Source organism: Salvelinus fontinalis, chromosome 10 (assembly GCF_029448725.1).
Source record: "Salvelinus fontinalis isolate EN_2023a chromosome 10, ASM2944872v1, whole genome shotgun sequence".
NCBI classification, from domain to species: domain Eukaryota; kingdom Metazoa; phylum Chordata; class Actinopteri; order Salmoniformes; family Salmonidae; genus Salvelinus; species Salvelinus fontinalis.
In genome coordinates this window covers 37,660,147-37,684,170 of record NC_074674.1, presented here as the reverse complement: position 1 = coordinate 37,684,170, position 24,024 = coordinate 37,660,147, and the positions used below count along the sequence as shown (strand labels likewise).

Below are 24,024 nucleotides of genomic sequence, written 5' to 3'. Positions count from 1 at the left end.
CCTGCTTTAATTTTTGCTTGTAAGCAGTAATCAGGAGGATGGACTTATAGTCAGATTTGCCAAATGGAGGGGGGGGGGGGTTGTATGCGTCTCTGTGTGTGGAGTATAGGTGGTCCAGAGTTCTTTTCCCTCTGGTTGCACATTTAACATGCTGACAGAAATTTGGTAAAACTGATGTAAGTTTCCCTGCATTCAAGTCCCCGGCTACTAGGAGCGCTGCCTCTGGGTGAGCGTTTTTTTGTTTGCTTATGGCGGAGTACAGCTCATTCAATGCTATGTTAGTGCCAACCTCTGACTGAGGTGGTATGAAAACAGCTACAAAGAATACAGATGAGAACTCTCTCAGTAGGTAGTGTGGTCTACAGCTTATCATGATATACTCAACCTCATGCTAGCAATAGCTCGAGACTTCCTTAGATACAGTGCACCAGCTGTTATTTACAAAAATACATAGTCCGCCGCCCCTTGTCTTACCAGACACCGCTGTTCTATCCTGCCAGTACATCGTATAACCAGCAAGCTGTATGTTGATATTGTCGTCATTCAGCCACGAATCCGTGAAGCATAAGATGTTACAGTTTTTAATGTCCGGTTGGTAGTTTAATCTTCCCCGTAACTTGTTGATTTTATTGTCCAAAGAGTGCATGTTAGCTAGCAGAATTGAGGGAAGTGGGGTTTTATTCGATCGCCTTCGAATTCTCAGAAGGCAGCCTGCTCTCCGGCCTCTCTTTCTCCACCTCCTCTTCATGCAGATCACGGGGGTCGGGGCCTGCTCCCGAAGGAGCCGTATATCCTCCGCCTCGGGCTCGTCAGAGTCGTGAAAGAATAAAAAGGATTCTGCTAGTCCGTGGTGAGTAATCGCAGTCCTGATGTCTAGAAGTTATTTTCGGTCATAAGAGACGGAAGTGGAAACATTATGTACAACATGAGTTTAAAAAAAGTTACAAACAACGCAGATAAACAAACAAAAACACACAAAATGTATATACTGTATGTGGAAATGTATATAAAACACATGAAAAACACACTTTTGACTGCACTGGACCTTTAAATAATTAATTACTTATGTAAGCCCTTGCTTTAGTAGTGCAGTTTAGCGCTATCCCCATGTGCACATAATATATACACTACATGGCCAGAAGTATGCGGACACCTGCTCGTCGAACATCTCATTCCAAAATTATGGGCAATAATATGGAGTTGGTCCCCCCTTTGCTGGGAAGGCTTTCCACTAGATGTTGGAACATGGCTGGGGGGACTTGCTTCCATTCAGACACACGAGAATTTCTGAAGTCGGCAACTGATGTCGGGTGATTAGGCCTGGCTCGCAGTCTGTATATCAATTCATCCCAAAGGTGTTCAATGGGGTTGAGGTCAGGGCTCTGTGCAGGCCAGTCAAGTTCTTCCATACCGATCTCAACAAACCATTTCTGTATGGATTTCGCTTTGTGTATAGGGTCATTGTCATGCTGAAACAGGAAAGGGCCTTCCCCAAACTGTTTCCACAAAGTTGGAAGCATAGCATCATCTAGAATGTCATGGTATGCTGTAGCAATAAGATTAGTGAGTGTTGCAACCAAGGACACTCGGCAGTCCCGTTCTGTGAGCTCTAGCACGTCAGATTTTACGAACTGACTTGTTGGAAATGTTGCATCCTATGAAGGTGCCATGTTGAAAGTCACTGAGCTCTTCAATACGGGCCATTCTACTGCCAATGTTTGTCTATGGTGATTACATGGCTGTGTGCTCGATTTTGTACACCTGTCAGCAACGGCTGTGGCTGAAATAGCCAAATGCACTAATTTGAAGGGGTGTTCCACATACTTTTGGCAATGTAATGCGTATAAAAACATTTGCATTATATTTGCAAGCAAAAATTGCTGGGGCCAAATAAAATCCCACGAGGGTCAAATTTGGCCAGCAGGCCGCCTATTGGGGAACCCTGCCCTAAGTCTTCATTGTTCCACTTCCAGACTCAGCGTGGCTCTCTCTCTCCTCGCTGGCTGCCTGTCCTGAAATCACACCCATGTTAAGGTGACACGCTGACACGTTCCTGTGAATGCGCTCATTAGACAGCGTAGCACTCTCTCCTTTCACGCTCTCTCTCTTTTCTCTCTCTCTCTCTCTCTCTCTCTCTCTCTCTCACTCACACACACACATTCCTAATTAAAAACCTGGGAGTCTATTTTTGTCTCATCACGCCGTTTGACACATGATTTAACGGTGCAGCTGGCAGAGGAGAGGATGAGGGGAAGGGAAGCGAGGAAGAAGAGAGGAGGTATAAGAAGATGGAGATGGAGGGGAGAAGAGGGGAGATGAGAGAGTAGAGGATAGAAGAACAGAGTAGATGAGAGGAGAGAAGAGAAGGAGAGGAGGATGGAGGAGGTAGAGGGGGGACAGTACAGGAGAGGATGGCGCTAGAAGTCACCCGCCACCGATGATGTCATCGCACACGGCACTGTCAGACTGCGAGACGAGCCATTTGATATTTTTATCCCTCCATCATTTGATAGTTTCATCCCTCCATCACTCCTGGCAGCTTATCCCGCCATCCCTCTCTTCTCTCATGGGGTCAGCCATATCCCTTCCAGTCCCCCCCCCTGTTTACGCAACAACTCCATTATTTGCTTCAAATGGAATGCGCTGCTCCGTGGAGATAAGCCACCATTCAAAGAGATTCAATTAAAAGGAGATAAACAGTGTCCTTGAGGATGAGTGCAGATAACAGATTGGACTGACACAGCTGACTCTCTTTGTTTTGTTAATTAAAGATGACCTCATCGCTAAAAATGGACGGCGGTTGTCTCCTCATCACGAGCTTCACCATCAGCAGATTGGAGAGCAGGCAGGGGGCCAAGACAGGCTTTTTTTCTCTCTGTCTGTGTGTGTGCCACACACATAGTTACTCTCTCTCTCTCTATCTGTGGGCAAGGTAACTCTTTCTCTCAGATGTCTCATTGATGCTTGCTTGTTCTCTCTCTTTCTTGCTCCCTCTCTAGCTGTCGCACACACATGCACACATATACACACATGACCATACAGAGGGAGGTCAATCAGTTGCAAGCACACATGTGTGAGCCCACTCATACCCACTTACATTTGTTCAGCAGTTCAGAAACACCCTAATTTACGGACAAAGGCTAATTTAATAATAATGAAGCATGTCTAGTTTTCATGATAGGAATGCTCACTGCATAAGTTTTATGATTTTGGTCAATCTAATGTTTATTAGGAGATGATACACATCCTCCATGTTGAGTTGAGTGAGTAAAGTTTTTGTCACACTTGCACAGTGACAAATAACCGTAGGGACCCAGAATGATTACTGTTGAGCAAGCAGTCTTAAAGGCCCAGTAGCCTCAAAAATGTGATTTCCTGTGTTCTATATATACACTATATATACAAAAGTATGTGGACACCTCTTCAAATTAGTGGATTCGGCTATTTCCGCCACACCTGTTGCTGACAGGTGTATAAAATTGAGCACACAGCCATGCAATCTCTATAGACAAACATTGGCAGTAGAAGACGTCAGTGACTTTCAATGTGGCAGGTCGTCAAATGTTCTGCCTTTCCTGGGTTAACTGTAAGTGCTGTTGTGAAGTGGAAACATCTAGGAGCAACAATGGCTCAGCCGCAAAGTGGTAGGCCACACAAGCTCACAGAATGGGACAGCCGAGTGCTGAAGCGCGTAAAAATCATCTGTCCTCGGTTGCAACACTCACCACTGAGTTCCAAACTGCCTCTGGAAGCAACGTCAGCACAATAACTGTTCGTCGGGAGCTTCATGAAATGTGTTTTCATGGCCGAGTAGCCACACACAAGCCTAAGATCACCATGCGCAATGCCAAGAGTCGGCTGGAGTGGTGTAAAGCTCGCCGCCATTGGACTCTGTAGCAGTGGAAACGCATTCTCTGGAATGATGAATCACGCTTCACCATCTGGCAGTCCGATGGACGACTCTGGGTTTGGCGGATGCCAGAAGAACGCTACATGCCTGAATGAACAGTGCCAACTGAAAAGTTTTTCATGGTTCAGGCTAGGCCCCTCAGTTCCAGTGAAGGGAAATCTTAACACTGCAGCATACAATGACATTCTAAAAGGTTCTGTGCTTCCAGTTTGGGGTAGAAACCTTTCCTGTTTCAGCATACCAATGCCCCTGTGCACAAAGCAAGGTCCATACAGAAATGGTTTGTCGAGATTGGTGTGGAAGAACTTGGCTGGCCTGCACAGAGCACTGACCTCAACCCCATCGAACACCTTAGGGATGAATTGGAACGCCGACTGCGAGCCAGGCCTAATCACCCAACATCAGCGCCTGACCTCAGTAATGCTCTTGTGGCTTAATGAAAGGAGGTCGCCGCGGCAATGTTCCAACATCTAGTGGAAAGCTTTCCCAGAATAGTGGAGGCTGTTACAGCAGCAAAGGGGGGACCAACTCCATATTAATACCCATAATTTTGGAATGAGATGATGGATGAACAGGTGACCACATACTTTTGGCCATGTAGTGTATATATAATTTTCATTCATGACATAAAAAACTGTCAAATCACCAGTAAATGAGCTCAAAGTGAATTTAATTTAGGAAATCTGTTCCCAAGTATTCCCACGCATACTGTAAATAGAGAGGCATATGGAAATCGTATCCCAATTTAATCAAGGTTTGCAGTGTACAAATGATTTATAACTACGTTCCGGGTCCCTCGACCATCCGCTCAAGGATAAATTGGCCCACGGCTGAATGTAACTGAGGACCCCTGCCTTGAAATAGCACAGGGATTCTCAATACCCAGAATGACAGAGAAAGGTGTACTGTAATAAAGTATTGATACATGGAGGAGAGAGGAGAAATAGGTAGCTAGGCAGTTACTGTATGTTTTAGTTGAACTATGACACGTGAAAGGTAAATACATGAATTGTCTATACGTATATTCACATACTTTCTAAGGGTCATCCAAAACAAAGGAATTAAAGGAGACATTTTTCTTTTTTACAACCAAATCTCAAATTTTTATAAAAATGCATGGGTCCAGACATCTTTTTTGTGATTTCACATTTTTTAGAAACTTACCCAAAACAGCAAATAACTTCCTCATCCTTGTTGTATAGTAAAACATTAACAAAGGCTCCAAAAACATCCAAATCTGTCCATTTAGAAACAGCAAAGTTCTCAGTACAGTGATGCAGGTCTTTAGATGTTGTACACATGAAATTGTGTCATTCTGTTGTCCCCACATGCATCAAGATGGCTACCATTGTTCCTGTACCCAAGAAGGCAAAGATAACAGAAATAATGACTAAATGACTACCCGTAGCACTCACTTCTGTCATCGTGAAGTGCTTTGAGAGACTAGTCAAGGATCATATCACCTCCACCTTACCGGCCACCCTAGACCCACTTCAGTTTGCATACCGCCCCAACAGGTCTATAAACGACACAATCGCCATCACACTGCACACAGCCCTAACCCATTTGGACAAAAGGAATACCTATGTAAGAATGCTGTTCATTGACTACAGCTCAGCATTCAACACCATAATACCCTCTAAGCCAATCATCAATCTGGAGGCCCTGGGTCTCAACCCCGGGTCAATTGGGTCCTGGACTTTCTGACGGGCCGCCCCCAGGTGGTTAAGGTAGGAAACAACATCTCCACTTCGCTGACCCTCAACACTGGGGCGCCACAAGGGTGCGTGCTCAGCCCCCTCCTGTACTCCCTGTTCACCCACGACTGTGTGGCCATGCACGCCTCCAACTCAATCATTAAGTTTGCAGACGACACAAAAGTAGTGGGCTTGATTACCAACAACGACGAGACAGCCTACAGGGAGGAGGTGAGGGCACTCAGAGTGTGGTGTCGGAAAAACAACCTCTCACTCAACGTCAACAAAACAAAGGAGGTGATCGTGGACTTCAGGAAACAGCAGAGGGAGCACCCCCATATCCACATCGAAGGGACAGCAGTGGAGAAGGTGTTCCTGGGCATACACAACACAGACAAACTGAAATGGTCCACCCACACAGACATTGTGTGAGTGGACCATTTTAGGAGGCTGAAGAAATTTGGCTGGTCACCCAAAACCCTGACAAATTTTTACAGATGCACAATCGAGGGCATCCTGTTGGGCTGTATCACAGCCTGGTATGGCAACTGCACCGACGTCAATCGCAAGGCTCTCCAGAGGGTGGTCAGCATAACGCATCACCGGGGGCAAACTACCTGCCCTCCATGACACCTACAGCACCCAATGTCACAGGAAGGCCAAAAAGATCATCAAGGTCATCAACCACTCGAGCCACTGCCTGTTCACACCGCTATCATCCAGAAGTCGAGGTCAGTACAGGTGCATCAAAGCTGGGACCGAGAGACTGAAAAACAGCTTCAATCTCAAGGCCATCAGACTGCTAATCAGAAATCACTAACTCAGAGAGGCTGCTGCCTACATTGAGACCCAATCACTGGCCACTTTAATAAATGGATCACTAGTCACTTTATACTATGCACTCTAAATAATGCCACTTTAATAATGTCTACATATCTTACATTACTCATATCACATGTATATACTGTATTTTATACCCTCTATTGCAATTTGCCTATGCCGCTCAGCCATCGCTCATCCATATACTTACATGTACATATTCTTATTCACCCCTTTTAGATTTGTGTTTATTAGGAAGCTGTTGGGGAATTGTTAGATATTACTGCATTGTCGGAACTAGAAGCACAAGCATTTCGCTACACTCGCATTAACATCTGCTAACCATGTGTACGTGATAAATAAATGTGATTTGATTTGAATTGTGTCATTCTGAACTTTATACGCAATGTTATATTCCCTTTTGTGCGACTCAAGCCGTTTCCCCTATCCAGCAATTCCATTCTCTGTGTAGCCTGCTGCTACAGGTAACTGCCAAAATAAAGGAAACACCAACAGAAAGTGTCTTAATAGGGCATTGGGCCACTACGAGCTGCCAGAACAGCTTCAATGTGCCTTGGTATAGATTCTACAAGTGTCTGGAACTTCCTGTGTGGAAGCACCCCAGGCTTTCAATATACTTTGTATCCCTCATTTACTTAAGTGTTTCCTTTATTTTAGCAGTTACCTGTAGAATGGACAGAGTGTTTCGCTCAAGTCGCAACAAAATCACCTGTTGGGCGGCAGGTAGCCTAGTGGTTAGAGCTTTGGGCCAGTAACTGAAAGGTTGCTAGATCAAATCCCCGAGCTGACAAGGTAAACATCTGTTGTTCTGCCCCTGAACAAGGCAATTAACCCACTGTTCTTAGGCTGTCAATGTAAATAAGAATTTGCTCTTAATTAACTTGCCTAGTTAAATAAAGGTTGAAATATATATATATTTTTTTTAATGGAATTTTAACGTTGCAGATAAAGTTCGGAATGACACAATTTCATGTGTACAACATCTAAAGACCTGCATCACTGTACTGAGAGCTTTGTTGTTTCTAAAAGGACACAGTTTGGTGTTTCTGGAGCCTTTGTTCATGTTCTTTTCGGGGCCCCCATACTACACAATGATTACAAGTACTACTATAACAATTACAAGTACTAGTCATTATTTTAGAAGCTTTTTGTCCACATTAAGTGATTTAAAGTGACCTCTTTATATCCACATTAAGTGATTTAAAGTGACCCCTTTATAATGTCTTTACAATATCTGTTTTATGCTACTTAAATGTCTCACCCCTCAGCAGTCAAAAGGTTTGACTGAGTTTCACAAATAGTAGGCCCTATGGGAATGCTGAGCCCTGCTGTGTCAATCCTACTATCCCATTATGAATCAGCCTCAGGCAGAGCGGCTATCTCGTTAGATAATGTCGTCTAATAGAAATCCTGCCCCTGCATTGGTGTGCCATCTAGAGGTCTCTACAGGCCTGAATGATCATCAACTTCTGATCACTCACAATTATAAACTGTACGTGTAATGGAAAATAGAACCAACATATACAGAATCTAACACTGCTTAAATACATACAACTCATAAATAATAGAATGTACTGTAAATTATGTTTTCAATGTATTTGAGATATCTCAGTTACTCGCTTTACCTCTCCAGCTGTTTCTAGTTTGGTCTAGCATTGAAGTGACAGTCCCCCTCCCTCTCCAGTATTTGGGCTATCTTCCTGCATAACAGACATACTAGGTGCAGACTGTCCTATTCTCTCTCTGTGTGCATTGGGAGGTGGGGACTCCAAAGTGTAGCCAAAGGCTATTGGTGCATTGCTTCAAATATTTCGACGTACGTTATAGTAAAATATACGAACATGAATTTCAATAAGTCCCTCGGATTGAAACAATGAATATTGACCCGCATGAACCCACAGGGCCTTTGGCTGGGACCATAAAGCGGCACTATATCAAAGGGGAGCTGTGCTCCCTGGGCCCAAAGCGTATATAAAACGAGGGAGAGAAGGAAAGAGGGATAGAGGGGAGGACAGGAGAAAAGCACATTGAGTCCTCTCTACCCCCACTTCCAGTAAGCCTGCCCCCTAATGTAGGTACCAGGTTTTTTTCAAAACAAAAACCTAACCAAAAACACAACACAACACAATAAAGTGCTGTTTATAGATGGTGGTAGCAGAACATTGTGCTTTTCCCCAGCGTTGGTCAGCTCCAAAGCAAAACATTCACCTCAGTTTGATCAGTAAATGCAAAACATATTTGTGGGCAGCCAGTCCAATAGCCTTAGGTGCACACATGGATTTGTTGTGAAATGTGCGCCAATATCACAACAATATGTGGGGAAAGTGGGCGGTGGAGATGGAGGGAAGAAAGGGGAAGAGGGTGTTTTGCCAGTCCACAGAGTTACAAGTTGATGCTCCGAGTTCCTCTTTGAGAGACTTAGCTGTCCCTTTTTTGGGAAGGCACATAACTTCAGTAATACCTCAACTGAGATTATGGAACAAATGCTTCCTGTCTGAATCGCATTGACCCTCGGAGCTTGTTAGCTTTGGGTCAAAGGTCACAGCAGAGGGATTCAGGCTAAAACGCCAGACTGACAGTGCTCTAAATTCTAACATCTATATAACTCATTTGTTGAGTCCTGGCCTGTACTGTAGCATGTGGACTCCCAAGTCCTCAGTTCCTTAGATCCTATGCTGCTGGTGGGCTGGGGTTCAGATTGCATTCTGGGTTTAATGGTGATGAGGTGGTTTTCAGCGTGGCTAAGATCAGGACGAGTTAACAAGGCTTATCAGGATCGTGTACCTGTCGGCTGTGCCTGTGAGGAGGAAGTCCACAGCTTTACGGCGTGGAAATGGGAGGCTTTCAAGATGAGAGGGAGATATTTCCTCCATTGACAAGTGATGTGCTCCTTTTACATGGAGCACAAGGAGGACAAACAGAATCTTCTCTTACCACACTTTTTCATTCTTCTCCAATTCTCTCTCCTCCAAGGGCATATGGATGTTAAGCAACGAGAAAGCCAATACAAGGGTCTGATGTCGAAGTTATCACTCGCATCTAAAAGATAACAGAATCCGAACTCAAAAACACGAACAACCGTCTCCAATAAGAAAAGATACACGGGGGGGTAACCAAATACCTCAACAAACCAGCATTAATAATACCCAGAATGCTTCTGTATGGGAGCCAATGATCAAGGCCTACCTACCTTTAACTTTGCCACCGTGTTAACACTTACAAAGCCAATACGTCATGGCATTACCTAAACATTTAAAAACAGAAACATTATTTTGTACATAATATTTCCTCCATCATTTCCACCAGCAGAACGTGTCCTCTCATGCTTTACCCAATATTCACCATCGGGGAAGACATTGAAGGACATTATCAGGAAGCACTTGTACATTATTGTCACTGATCTGAAAGCCATCTTTAAATATCCCCCACGTATGGTCTTTAAAAGACCCCCAAACGTGAGAGATATTGTGGTCAAATCTGATTATCCACCAGAGAAAAGGGAAACTTTCTTGTACAAGGTTCTGGAGAGTAATTACAAATGTGGCCAAAATGCTCAATGCAGTTTCATGTACAAATGTGACTCATTCACCCACCACCGCACAGGACAAAGATTTAACATCAAAGGCCTGATTACCTGCATGTCCACCAATGTTGTTTACATGTTGAAATGTCCTTGTAGTCTGTCTTACGTAGGGCAAACCAGCAGAAGCCTTTTGACACAGATTGGCGAGCACCACAGCAATATACGGACAGGTGACACCAAAAACCCTGTTTCTGTTAATTTTGTACAAGCTGGACATCCTATTAGCTCTCTGAGATATATTGGAATTGACATGGTCAAGATGTCATGCAGGACATTGAGAGGAAACTTCTTCAAAGGGAATATTGCTGGATCCACAGGCTCAACACACTATCTCGTCTTGGCCTTAACGAGGAGTTCGAAAACTATTTTTATAGTTCCAAAATGTCCAAACTACTGTTTTCATTAAACCCTAATTGAATATTGTGTGTCTACTATTTACAGTATATATATACAGTACCAGTCAAAAGTTTGGACACACCTACTCATTCAAGGGATTTTCTTTATTTTTTACTATTTTCCACATTGTTGAATAATAGTGAAGACATCAAAACTATGAAATAGCACATATGGAATCATATAATAACCAAAGAAAGTGTTAAACAAATCAAAATATATTTTATATTTGAGATTCTTCAAAGTAGCCACCCTTTGCCTTGATGGCAGTTTTGCACACTCTTGGCATTCTCTCAACCAGCTTCATGGAAATGCTTTGCCAACAGTCTTGAAGGAGTTCCCACAAATGCTGAGCTTGCTGCTTTTCCTTCATTCTGATGTCCATCTCATCTCAAACCATCTCAATTGGGTTGTGGCCATGTCACTCCATCACTCTCCTTCTTGGTCAAATAGCCCTTACACAGCCTGGAGGTGTGTTGGGTCATTGTCCTGTGGAAAAACAAATGATAGTCGCACTAAGCGCAAACCAGATGGGATGGCGTATCACTGCAGAATTATCAATTAAGAATGAGCTATCTTCTGTATATCCCCCCTACCTTGTCACAACAAAACCGATTGACTCAAACGCATTAAGGAAAGAAATTCCACAAATTAACTTTTAACAAGGCACGCCTGTTAATTGAAATGCATTCCAGGTGACTACCTCATGAAGCTGGTTGAGAGAATGCCAGGAGTGTGCAAAGCTGTCATCAAGGCAAAAGGTGGCTACTTTGAAGAAATAAGTTTTGATTTGTTTAACACTTTTTTGGTTACTACATGATTCCATATGTATTATTTCATAGTTTTGATGTCTTCACTAGTATTCAACAATGTAGAAAATAGTAAAAATAAAGAAAAACCCTTGAATGAGTAGGTGTGTTCAAACTTTTGACTGGTACTGTATATATACAGTGGGGAGAACAAGTATTTGATACACTGCCGATTTTGCAGGTTTTCCTACTTACAAAGCATGTAGAGTAGAAGTCGACCGATTAATCGGAATGGCCGATTAATTAGGGGATTTCAAGTTTTCAAAACAATCGGAAATCGGTATTTTTGGGCGCCGATTTTCCAATTTTTTTATTTTATTTTTATACTTTTATTTAACTAGGCAAGTCAGTTAAGAACACATTCTTATTTTCAATGACGGCCTAGGAACGGTGGGTTAACTGCCTTGTTCAGGGGCAGAACGACAGATTTTCACCTTGTCAGCTCGGGGGATCCAATCTTGCAACCTTACAGTTAACTAGTCCAAGGCAATAACGACCTGCCTCTCTCTCGCTGCCTGTTACGCGAATGCAGTAAGCCAAGGTAAGTTGCTAACTAGCATTAAACTTATCTTATAAAAAACAATCAATCATAACCACTAGTTAACTACACATGGTTGATGATATTACTAGATATTATCTAGCGTGTCCTGCGTTACATATAATCTGACTGAGCATACAAGCATACAAGTATCTAAGTATCTGACTGAGCGATGGTAGACAGAAGCAGGCACGTAAACATTCATTCAAACAGCACTTTCGTGCGTTTTGCCAGCAGCTCTTCGTTGTGCGTCAAGCATTGCGCTGTTTATGACTTCAAGCCTATCAATTCCCGAGATGAGGCTGGTGTAACCGAAGTGAAATGGCTAGCTAGTTAGCGCACGCTAATAGTGTTTCAAACATCACTCGCTCTGAGCCTTCTAGTAGTTCCCTTTGCTCTGCATGGGTAACGCTGCTTCGATGGTGGCTGTTGTCGTTGTGTTGCTGGTTCGAGCCCAGCGAGGAGAGGGACGGAAGCTATACTGTTACACTTGCAATACTATAGTGCCTAAAAGAACATCCAATAGTCAAAGGTATATGAAATACAAATGGTATAGAGGGAAACAGTCCTATAATTCCTATAATAACTACAACCTAAAACTTCTCAACTGGGAATATTGAAGACTCATGTTAAAAGGAACCACCAGCTTTCATATGTTCTCATGTTCTGAGCAAGGAACTGAAACGTTGGCTTCCTTACATAGCACATATTGCACTTTTACTTTCTTCTCCAACACTTTGTTTTTGCATTATTTAAACCAAATTGAACATGTTTCATTATTTACTTGAGGCTAAATTGATTTTAGTGATGTATTATATTAAGTTAAAATAAGTGTTCATTCAGTATTGTTGTAATTGTCATTATTACAAATAAATAAATAAAAATCGGCCGATTAATCGGCATCGGCTTTTTGGTCCTCCAATAATCGGTATCGGCGTTGAAAAATCATAATCGGTCGACCTCTAATGTAGAGGTCTGTCATTTTTATCATAGGTACACTTCAACTGTGAGAGACGGAATCTAAAACAAAAATCCAGGAAAATCCCATTGTATGATTTTTAAGTAATTAATTTGCATTTTATTGCATGACATAAGTATTTGATCACCTACCAACCAGTAAGAATTCCTGCTCTCACAGACCTGTTAGTTTTTCTTTAAGAAGCCCTCCTGTTCTCCACTCATTACCTGTATTAACTGCACCTGTTTGAACTTGTTACCTGTATAAAAGACACCTGTCCACACACTCAATCAGACTCCAACCCCTCCACAATGGCCAAGACCAGAGAGCTGTGTAAGGACATCAGGGATAAAATTGTAGACCTGCACAAGGCTGGGATGGGCTACAGGACAATAGGCAAGCAGCTTGGTGAGAAGGCAACAACTGTTGTTCAAGAAGAAGTTCAAGATGACGGTCAATCACCCTCGGTCTGGGGCTCCATGCAAGATCTCACCTCGTGGGGCATCACTGATCATGAGGAAGGTGAGGGATCAGCCCAGAACTACACGGCAGGACCTGGTCAATGACATGAAGAGAGCTGGGACCACAGTCTCAAAGAAAACCATTAGTAACACACTACGCTGTCATGGATTAAAATCCTGCAGTGCACGCAAGGTCCCCCTGCTCAAGCCAGCGCATGTCCAGGCCCGTCTGAAGTTTGCCAATGACCATCTGGGTGATCCAGAGGAGGAATGGGAGAAGGTCATGTGGTCTGATAAGACAAAAATAGAGCTTTTTGGTCTAAACTCCACTTGCCGTGTTTGGAGGAAGAAGAAGGATGAGTACAACCCCAAGAACACCATCCCAACCGTGAAGCATGGAGGTGGAAACATCATTCTTTGGGGATGCTTTTCTGCAAAGGGGACAGGACGACTGCACTGTATTGAGGGGAGGATGGGTGGGGCCATGTATCGCGAGATCTTGGCCAACAACCTCCTTCCCTCAGTAAGAGCATTGAAGATGGGTCGTGGCTGGGTCTTCCAGCATGAACACGACCAGAAACACAAAACCAGGGAAACTAAGGAGTCGCTCCGTAAGAAGCATCTCAAGGTCCTGGAGTGGCCTAGCCAGTCTCCAGACCCGAACCCAATAGAAAATCTCTGGAGGGAGCTGAAAGTCCGTATTGCCCAGCGACAGCCCCGAAACCTGAAGGATCTGGAGAAGGTCTGTATGGAGGAGTGGGCCAAAATCCCTGCTGCAGTGTGTGCAAACCTGGTCAAGAACTACAGGAAACGTATGATCTCTGTAATTGCAAACAAAGGTTTTTGTACCAAATATTAAGTTCTGCTTTTCTGATGTATCAAATACTTATGTCATGCAATAAAATGCAAATTAATTACTTAAAAATTATACAATGTGATTTTCTGGATTTTTGTTTTAGATTTCGTCTCTCACAGTTGAAGTGTACCTTTGATAAAAATGACAGACCTCTACATGCTTTGTAAGTAGGAAAACCTGCAAAATCGGCAGTGTATCAAATACTTGTTCTCCCCACTGTGTATATATATATTGATCTCATTACTCATTTACAAGCATTTCACTATGCCCGTAATAAAATCTGCTAAATATGTATTTGACCAATAAAATTCGATTTCATATTTTGATACATTGAATGTCAATAATGTGAACCTATATTATATATTTTGACTTCCTGTTTCAGGAAGTGATGTCACTGAGCACTGCACCTATATATAGGACATTCCACCCCCATCTGGGATATGGATGCCCAATGAAGACCTAGGGCTCGAAACATTATAATAAAATCACATTGGAGCATGAGCAGAAGTGTGTGGCGTTTTCCTTTCATTTTTCATGTATTTACCACCACAAACAGATGCTGGCACTAAGACCACACTCAAAGAGCTGTATAGGGCCATAAGCAAACAAGAAAATGTACATCCAGAGGTGGCACTCCTGGTGATGATCTTACTTCATTTTTACCAGCATGTCACCTGTGCAACTAGAGGCTACAACTTTAGATCACTTTTACTCCACACACAGAGACACATACAAAACTCTAGATCACCTTTACATCACACACAGAGACATACAAAACTCTAGATCACCTTTACATCACACACAGAGACATACAAAACTCTAGATCACCTTTACTCCACACACAGAGACACATACACAACTCTAGATCACCTTTACATCACACACAGAGACACATACAAAACTCTAGATCACCTTTACATCACACACAGAGACACATACAAAACTCTAGATCACCTTTACTCCACACACAGAGACACATATAAAACTCTAGTTCACCTTTACTCCACACACAGAAACACATATAAAACTCTAGTTCACCTTTACTCCACACACAGAGACACATACACAACTCTAGATCACCTTTACATCACACACAGAGACATACAAAACTCTAGATCACCTTTACTCCACACACAGAGACACATACACAACTCTAGATCACCTTTACATCACACACAGAGACATACAAAACTCTAGTTCACCTTTACTTCACACACAGAAACACATACAAAACTCTAGATCACCTTTACTCCACACACAGAGACATACAAAACTCTAGATCACCTTTACTCCACACACAGAGACATACAAAACTCTAGATCACCTTTACTCCACACACAGAGACACATACAAAACTCTAGATCACCTTTACTCCACACACAGAGACACATACAAAACTCTAGATCACCTTTACTCCACACACAGAAACACATACAAAACTCTAGTTCACCTTTACTCCACACACAGAGACACATTCAAAACTCTAGATCACCTTTACTTCACACAAGAAACTCTCCCTCACCCTCCATTTGGCAAATCTGACCGTAACTCTATCCTCCTGATCCCTGATTACAAGCAAAAACTCAAACAGGAAGTACCAGTGTTGCGCTCAATATGGAAGTGGTACGATGAAGCACCTATTCCCAACGTAACCCTCCAAGACAATGTGCAGTAGGGCACTAATGCGTCTGTCTAAATCAGGCCTAACTGAATGATAAGAAGGGTGAAATATTATTTAGAAAGACAATAGTGTAATGATGAGTTTGTGTTATGCCTATTTATCAGCTGCAAATAATTTCACCCTGCGCGCCTTGCTGGTTGATGCCATTTGCTTTGTAAAAATAAGCTGTTATGGGACTGTTTTATTTACTGTAACTCTAATTAAATGTATTTTAAGGGAAATAAAATAAACATTCTACATGTTGCAGTTGGCCTTTAGCGTAATGCAAAACATATCCTTGACTCTATCCAGGGAAGCAAACGATGCCAGCCCACTGGATGAATGACAACTGGATGGAATGGGCGATAATTGTGCAAGTTACTTCACAATCAAACTTAAATTAGGCCTAACTGAATGATGAGAGTGCAGAGGTTGATTTAATTTAGAACAACAGTGTAATGATTAGTTTGTGTTATGCCTATTTATGAGCATTGGCGCTCATGTTAATAATTTGGCCACGCGCCTTGCGGGTGGAGACCATTCACTTTTAGGTTTTACCTTCGTGTTACAGGATTGTTTTATTTACTGTAACTCTATTCCTAATCAAATGTATTGTAAGGGAAATGAAAACATTCTACGTGTTGCCGCAGGCCTTTAGAATAATGCATAACATTCCCTTGACTCTATCCAAGTTGATGAGCGGAAAACAAACCAGTCAGCCTGCACAGCCGACCCATCGAAACTACATCTAAACTATATCGAAACAAATTTAACACATAATAAGAGTTAGCCTATAGACAAGATTAAATTGACAATAATCAGTTGTCATATTGTACATGAAGGGATGGGCACATCTTGTAATTGACAGATGCAGGGAAAGGAGCATCAATTCATTCATGTTGAGGAGCATTTCTGTGGGGAAAAGCCCACAGAAAGCCCTTTTGTGGGGAAAAACTCATTTTGATTGGCATGGCCTGGCTACCCTGTGGGTAATGTGTTTTTTCTGTAAGGGAAACCCAAATAAGCTATAGGCCTACATTTTTTTCTAGGACGTAGCAGAATTATACAAAACTTTTCCTTGACTTTATCTAAACAAATAACTATTTTTTTTTATATATATTTTTTTACATATATTTCCACAAACATTTATTCATGCATCTGATGCATATACAGTCGAAAAAGGTATTCAACTGTAAGTTTTGACAATGACAAAAGTTTTGACAATGACAAAAATATATATTTTCACAAAGTCTGCTGCTTCAGTTTGTATGATGGCAATTTTCATATACCCCAGAATGTTATGAAGAGTGATCAGATGAAATGCAATTAATTGCAAAGTCCCTCTTTGCCATGCAAATGAACTGAATCCCCAAAACATTTCCACTGCATTTCAGCCCTGCCACAAAAGGACCAGCTGACATCATGTCAGTGATTCTCTCGTTAACACAGATGTGAGTGTTGACGAGGACAAGGCTGGAGCTCACTCTGTCATGCTAATTGAGTTCGAATAACAGCCTGGAAGCTTCAAAAGGAGGGAGGTGTTTGGAATCATTGTTCTTCCTCTGTCAACCATGGTTACCTGCAAGGAAACACGTGCCGTCATCATTGCTTTGCACAAAAAGGGCTTCACAGGCAAGGATATTGCTGCCAGTAAGATTGCACCTAAATCAACCATTTATCGGATCTACAAGAACTTCAAGGAGAGTGGTTCAATTGTTGTGAAGAACGCTTCAGGGCGCCCAAGAAAGTCCAGCAAGCGCCAGGACACTCTCATAAAGTTGATTCAGCTGCGGGATCGGGGCACCACCAGTACAGAGCTTGCTCAGGAATGGCAGCAGCCAGGTGTGAGTGCATCTGCACGCACAGTGAGGCGAAGACTTTTGGAGGATGACTTGGTGTCAAGAAGGGCAGCAAAGAAGCCACTACTCTCCAGGAAAAACATCAGGGACAGACTGATATTCTGCAAAAGGTACAGGGATTGGACTGCTGAGGACTGGGGTAAAGTCATTTTCTCTGATGAATCCCCTTTCCGATTGTTTGGGGCATCCGGAAAAAAGCTTGTCCGGAGAGGACAAGGTGAGCACTACCATCAGTCCTGTGTAAAGCATCCTGAGACCATTCATGTGTGGGTTTGCTTCTCAGTCAAGGGAGCTCAATCACTCACAATTTTGCCTAAGAACACAGCCATGAATAAAGAATGGTACCAACACATCCTCCGAGAGCAACTTCTCCCAACTATCCAAGAACAGTTTGGTGACAAACAATGCCTTTTCCAGCATAATGGAGAACCTTGTCATAAGGCAAAAGTGATAACTAAGTGGCTCGGGAAACAAAACATCGATATTTTGGGTCCATGGCCAGGAAACTCTCCAAACCTTAATCCCATTGAGAACTTGTGGTCAATCCTCAAGAGGCGGGTGGACAAACAAAAACCCACAAATTCTGACAAACTACAAGCATTGATTATGCAAGAATAGGCTGCCATCAGTCAGGATGTGGCCCAGAAGTTAACTGACAGCATGCCAGGGCGGATTGCAGGTCTTGAAAAGAAGGGTCAACACTGCAAATATTGACTCTTTGCATCTACTTTATGTAATTGTCAATAAAAGCCTTTGACACTTATGAAATTCTTGTAATTATACTTCAGTATTCCATAGTAACATCTGACAAAAATATCTAAAGACACTAAAGTAAAATATGATTGAAATGAAATACTTATTTTCCACCATAATTTGCAAATAAATTCATTCAAAATCCTACAATGTGATTTTCTGGATTTTTCCCCCTCATTTTGTCTGTCATAGTTGAAGTGTACCTATGATGAAAATTACAGGCCTCTCTTATCTTTTTAAGTGGGAGAACTTGCACAATTGGTGGCTGATTAAATACTTTTTTGCCCCACTGTATCCACATAAGTGTCCTGCGTCATGATGCCATTTATTTTGTGAAGTGCACCAGTCTCTCCTGCAGCAAAGCACCTCCACAACATGAAGCTGCCACCCCCGGGCTGCATGGTTGGGATGGTGTTCTTTGGCTTGCAAGCCTCACCCTTTTTACTCCAAACATAACGATGGTCATTATGGCCAAACAGTTCTATTTTTGTTTCGTCGAACCAGAGGACATTTTGCCAAAAAGTACAAACTTTGCCCCCATGTGCAGCTGCAAACCGTAGTCTGGCTTTTTTATGGCGGTTTTGAAGCAGTGGCTTCTTCATTGCTGAGCTGCCTTTCAGGTTATGTCGATATAGGACTTGTTTTACTGTGGATATAGATACTTTTGTACCTGTTTCCTCCAGCATCTTCACAAGGTCCTTTGCTGTTGTTCTGGAATTGATTTGCACTTTTCAAACCAAAGTACGTTCGTCTCTAGGAAACAGAACGTGTCTCCTTCCTGAGCGGTATGACGGCTGTGTGGTCCCATGGTGTTTATACTTGCGTTCTATTGTTTGTACAGATGAACGTGGTACCTTCAGGCGTTTAGAAATTGCTCCCAAGGATGAACCAGACTTGTGGAGGTTTACAATTTTTTTTCTGAGGTCTTGGCTGATTTCTTTTGATTTTCCCATGATGTCAAGCAAAGAGGCACTGAGTTTGAAGGTAGGCCTTGAAATACATCCACAGGTACACCTCCAATTGACTGAAATTATGTCAATTAGCCTATCAGAAGCTTCTAAATCCATGATATAATTTTCTGGAGTTTTCCAAGCTGTTTAAAGGCAAAGTCAGCTTAGTGTATGTAAACTTCTGACCCACAGGAATTGTGATACAGTGAATTATAAGTGAAATAATCTGTCTGTAAACAATTGTTTGAAAAATGACTTGTGTCATGCACAAAGTAGATGTCCTAACATACTTGCCAAAACTATAGTTTGTTAAAAAGAAATTAGTGGAGTGGTTGAAAAACAAGTGTTAATGACTCCAACCTAAGTGTATGTAAACTTCCGACTTCAACTGTAACTATTCAGACCCTTTCCTCAGTACTTTGTTGTAGCACCTTTGGCAGAGATTACAGCATTGGGTCTTCTTGGGTATGACGCTACAAGCTTGGCACAACTGTATTTGGGGAGTTTCTACCATTTTTAACTGCAGATCCTTTCAAGCTCTGTCAGGTTGGATGGGGAGTGTTGCTGCACAGCTTTTTTCAGGTCTCTCCAGAGATGTTAGACGGGGTTCAAGTCCGAGCTCTGGCTGGGCCACTCAAGGACATTCAGAGTCTTGTCCCGAAGCCACTCCTGCGTTGTCTTGGCTGTGTGCTTAGGGTCGTTGTCCTGTTGGAAGGTGAACCGTCGCCCCCAGTCTGAGGTCCTGAGCGCTCTGGAGCAGGTTTTCATCAAGGATGTCGTTGTACTTTGCTGTGTTAATCTTTGCCTCGATCCTGACTAGTCCCCCAGTCCCTGCCCCTGAAAAACATATCCACAGCAAGGTCCTGCCATCACCATGCTTCACCTTAGGGATGGTGCCAGGTTTCCTCCAGACGTGACGCTTGGCATGCAGGTCAAAGAGTTCAATCTTGGTTTCATCAGACCAGAGATTCTTGTTTCTCATGGTCTGAGTGTATTTAGGTGCCGTTTGGCAAACTCCAAGCTGGCTGTCATGTGCCTTTTACTGAGGAATGGCTTCCATCTGGCCACTCTACCATAAAGGCCTGATTGGTGGAGTGCTGCAGAGATGTTTGTCCTTCTGTAAGGTTCTCTCATCTCCACAGAAGAACTCTGGAGCTCTCTCAGAATGACCATCAGCGTGTTGGTCACCTCCCTGACCAAGGCCTTTCTCCCTTGATTGCTCAGTTTGGCCGGGCGGCCAGCTCTAGGAAGAGTCTTGATGGTTCCAAACTTCTTTCGTTTAAGAATGATGGAGGCCACTGTGTTCTTTGGGACCTTCAATGCTGCAGAAATGTTTTGGTACCCTTACCCCAGATCTGTACCTCGACACAAACCTGTCTCGGAGCTCTACGGACAATTCCTTTGACTTCATGGCTTGGTTTTTGATCTGAAATGCACTGTCAACTGTGGGACCTTATATAGACAGGTGTGTCCCTTTCCAAATCATGTCCAATCAAGTTAATTTACCACAGGAGGACTCCAATCATGTTGTCGAAACATCCCAAGGATGGTCCATGGAAACAGGATGCACCTAAACTCAATTTCGAGTCTCATAGCAAAGGGTCTGAATACTTATGTAAATAAGGTATTTCTGTTTTTTATTTGTAATAAATTTGCAAACATTTCAAAAAACCTGTTTTCGATTTGTCTTTATGGGGTATTGTGTGTAGATCCATTTTAGAATGAGGCATTAACATAACAAAATGCGGAAAAGGTGAAAGGGTCTGGATACTTTCTCGAAGGCACTGTATACAGCCAAGTTAGCGTTACTCATTGTGTATTTATTCCTTGTGTTATTATTTTTCTATTATTTCTCTTTTTTATCTCTGCTTTGTTCAGAAGGGCCAATAAGTGAGCATTTCACTGTTAGTCTACACCTTTTGTTGACGAAACACGTGACAAATAAAATTTCATTTGATTTGTTGTTGATCTAAGAACCAGGGGATGATAAATATCTCTAAGAGAAGAGGTAAACAATAACATCTCTAAGAGAAGAGGTAAACAATCAGAGAGGAAGGGGGATGTGGCTGCTTATTGCCATTCAAAGGATAGGGGGCTTTTAGGTTCCCCTTCAGGCTCTGAGACTGGGCCTCATGCCCTTACCTGTGGGGACCCAAGGCTGACTGATGGTCTGCCAGGGGGGGATCGTAGATCGAGCGGATCGCGAGCATTTAAACGGTAGTGTTTATGTACTGAGGACTAGGCCGACTAGGCCACTGTCCAAGCATTTCAAAGAGAGTCAGTCCATCTCAATCCATCACTGCTGCTGCTCTTGACCTTGCCAGGGAGAGTAGGTTTTCTCTCTGGTTTGATTTGAGTAAAAGACAGATTTGAGGATTGAGAATTGAAAAGGGAGATAGGTGTTGATGGTTCGTGCAGATGTGAGATCAGATCGGGGTGGTGCTACAGCTTGCTCTCACTAAGCCTCCCAAAGAACAAGATGAGACGGATAAAAGAAGGGAGTAGTACAGCAGAAGATATGGGAGTATACAGTACCAGTTAAAAGTTGACACACCTACTCATTCAAGGGTTTTTCTTTATTTTTTATATTTTCTACATTGTTGAATAATAGTGAAGTCATCAAAACTATGAAATAACTCATATGGAATCATGTAGTAACCTAAAAAGTGTTAAACAAAGCAACATACATTTTATATTTTAGATTCTTCAAAGTAGCCACCCTTTCCCTTGATGGCAGCTTTGCACACTCTTGGCATTCTCTCAACAAGCATCATGAGGAATGCTTTGCAAACAGTCTTGAAGGAGTTCCGACATATGCTGAGCACTTGTTGGCTGCTTTTCCTTCACTCTGAGGTCTAACTCATTCCAAGCCATCTCAATTGTGTTGTGGACATGTCATTTGATACAGCACTCTATCACTCTCCTTCTTGGTCATATAGCCCTTACACAGCCTGGAGGTGTTTTTTGAGCCATTGTCCTGTTGAAAAACAAATGATAGTCCCACTAAGCGCAAACCAGATGGGATGGCGTATCGCTGCAGAATGCTGTGGTAGCCATACTGGTTAAGGGTGACTTGAATTCTAAGTAAATAATAGACAGTGTCACCAGCAAAGCACGTCGACACCATCACAACTCCTCCTCCATGCTTCACGGTGGGAACCACACATACGGAGATCATCCGTTCACCTACTCTGCATCTCACAAAGACACAACGGTTGGAACCAAAAATCTCAAATTTGGACTCATTAGACCGAAGAACAGATTTCCACTGGTCTAATATCCATTGCTCGTGTTTCTTGCCCCAAACAAGTCTCTTCTTGTCATTGGTCTCCTTTAGTAGTTGTTTCTTTGCAGCAAATCGACCATGAAGGCCTGATTCACACAGTCTCCTCTGAACAGTAGATGTTGAGACGTATCTGTTACTTTAACTCTGTGAAGCATTTATTTGGGCTGCAATTTCTGAGGCTAGTAACTCTAATGAACATATCCTCTGCAGCAGAGGTAATTCTGGATCTTCCTTTCCTGTGGCGGGCCTCATGAGAGCCAGTTTCATCATAGTTCTTGATGGTTTTTGCGACTGCATGTGAAGAAACTTTCAAGGTTCTTGCAATTTTACGGATTGTCTGACCTTCATGTCTTAAAGTAATGATGGACTGCCATTTCTCTTTGATTATTTGAGCTGTTCTTGCCATAATATGAACTTTGTCTTTTACAAAATAGGGCTATCTTCTGTATACCCCCCTACATTGTCACAACACAACTGATTAGCTCAAAGGCATTAAGAAGGAAAGAAATCCCACAAATTAACTTTTAACAAGGCACATCTGTTAATTAAAATTACTTCCAGGTGACTACCTCATGAAGCTGGTTGAGAGAATCCCAAGAGTGTGAAAAGCTGTAATCAAGGCAAAGAGTGGCAACTTTGAAGAATATAAAATATATTTTGATTTGTTTAACACTTTTTTGCTTACTACATGATTCCATATGTGTTATTTAATAGATTGATAGATAATTGATGTCTTTACTAGTATTCTACAATGTATAAAATAGTAAAAATAAAGAAAAACCCTGGAATGAGTAAGTGTGTCCAAACATTTGAATGGTACTGTGTGTCAAAAGGGAACATATGAATAGGATCATACAAAATAGGGAGTTGTAGAAGGTTATGCTTAGGATAATGTATATTAAAAAAAGAATCCCACGGTGCGGGTCAGGTGAAGACTAGAAGATAATTGCCTTTTTGAGTTTTCACCCCAAGGTGCAATCCATCCAATCCTACTTTAATACCTCCTCAATATCTCCAAAGTCGTTCCAAGCCTAACGAATCCTTTTGACATGACTGATTTTATCTGTATCAAACAACCTGATGTGGATGTTGCTTCACCTGACCAACCCAATACCGCCTAAAGCCCATGGACTTTCATATCTTGCCGATGTAGGTATATTTTTTAATGCAAAAGCCATTTAGTTTCCAATGGATTTAACTACTGGAGGGACACATACCTGCTACAAAACTTCAGATATATGAGGTATTAAACTGACTCCAGTTTTGAAGAGCACTCAATTCACTTGGCAGGTGTATGAAAGCTGGGGTGTGGCCCAGATCGGAGCGCTCTGCTTTTGATCATCCGGTGCTTCTCTGTGGAAGTCTCATCTGTGGTTTAAAGCCTCCAGGTGATCAGGGACTGGGGCTCTTTATATCTATCCCGGTTCTGTTTTTGAAATAAAACAACTTTTTCTTCCCCTAGAAAGGACTT

The 24,024-nt window shown here is 42.4% G+C and overlaps 1 protein-coding gene across 6 annotated transcripts in view; it reads right to left on the bottom strand.

The window, feature by feature from the left end:
* The window catches only part of LOC129864123 (astrotactin-2-like), a 485,619-nt gene that overhangs the window by 59,891 nt on the left and 401,704 nt on the right, over nucleotides 1-24,024 (bottom strand). Inside the window, exon 20 of one of the 6 annotated variants that reach the window (XM_055936744.1) lies at nucleotides 4,310-10,912. The exons of the other annotated variants lie outside the window; for them this stretch is intronic. Coding sequence (XP_055792719.1) covers nucleotides 10,905-10,912 — 8 coding nt within the window. The 3' untranslated portion in view covers nucleotides 4,310-10,904. Of the gene's footprint in view, nucleotides 1-4,309; nucleotides 10,913-24,024 lie in introns of those variants that run through there. 6 annotated transcript variants of the gene reach the window in all.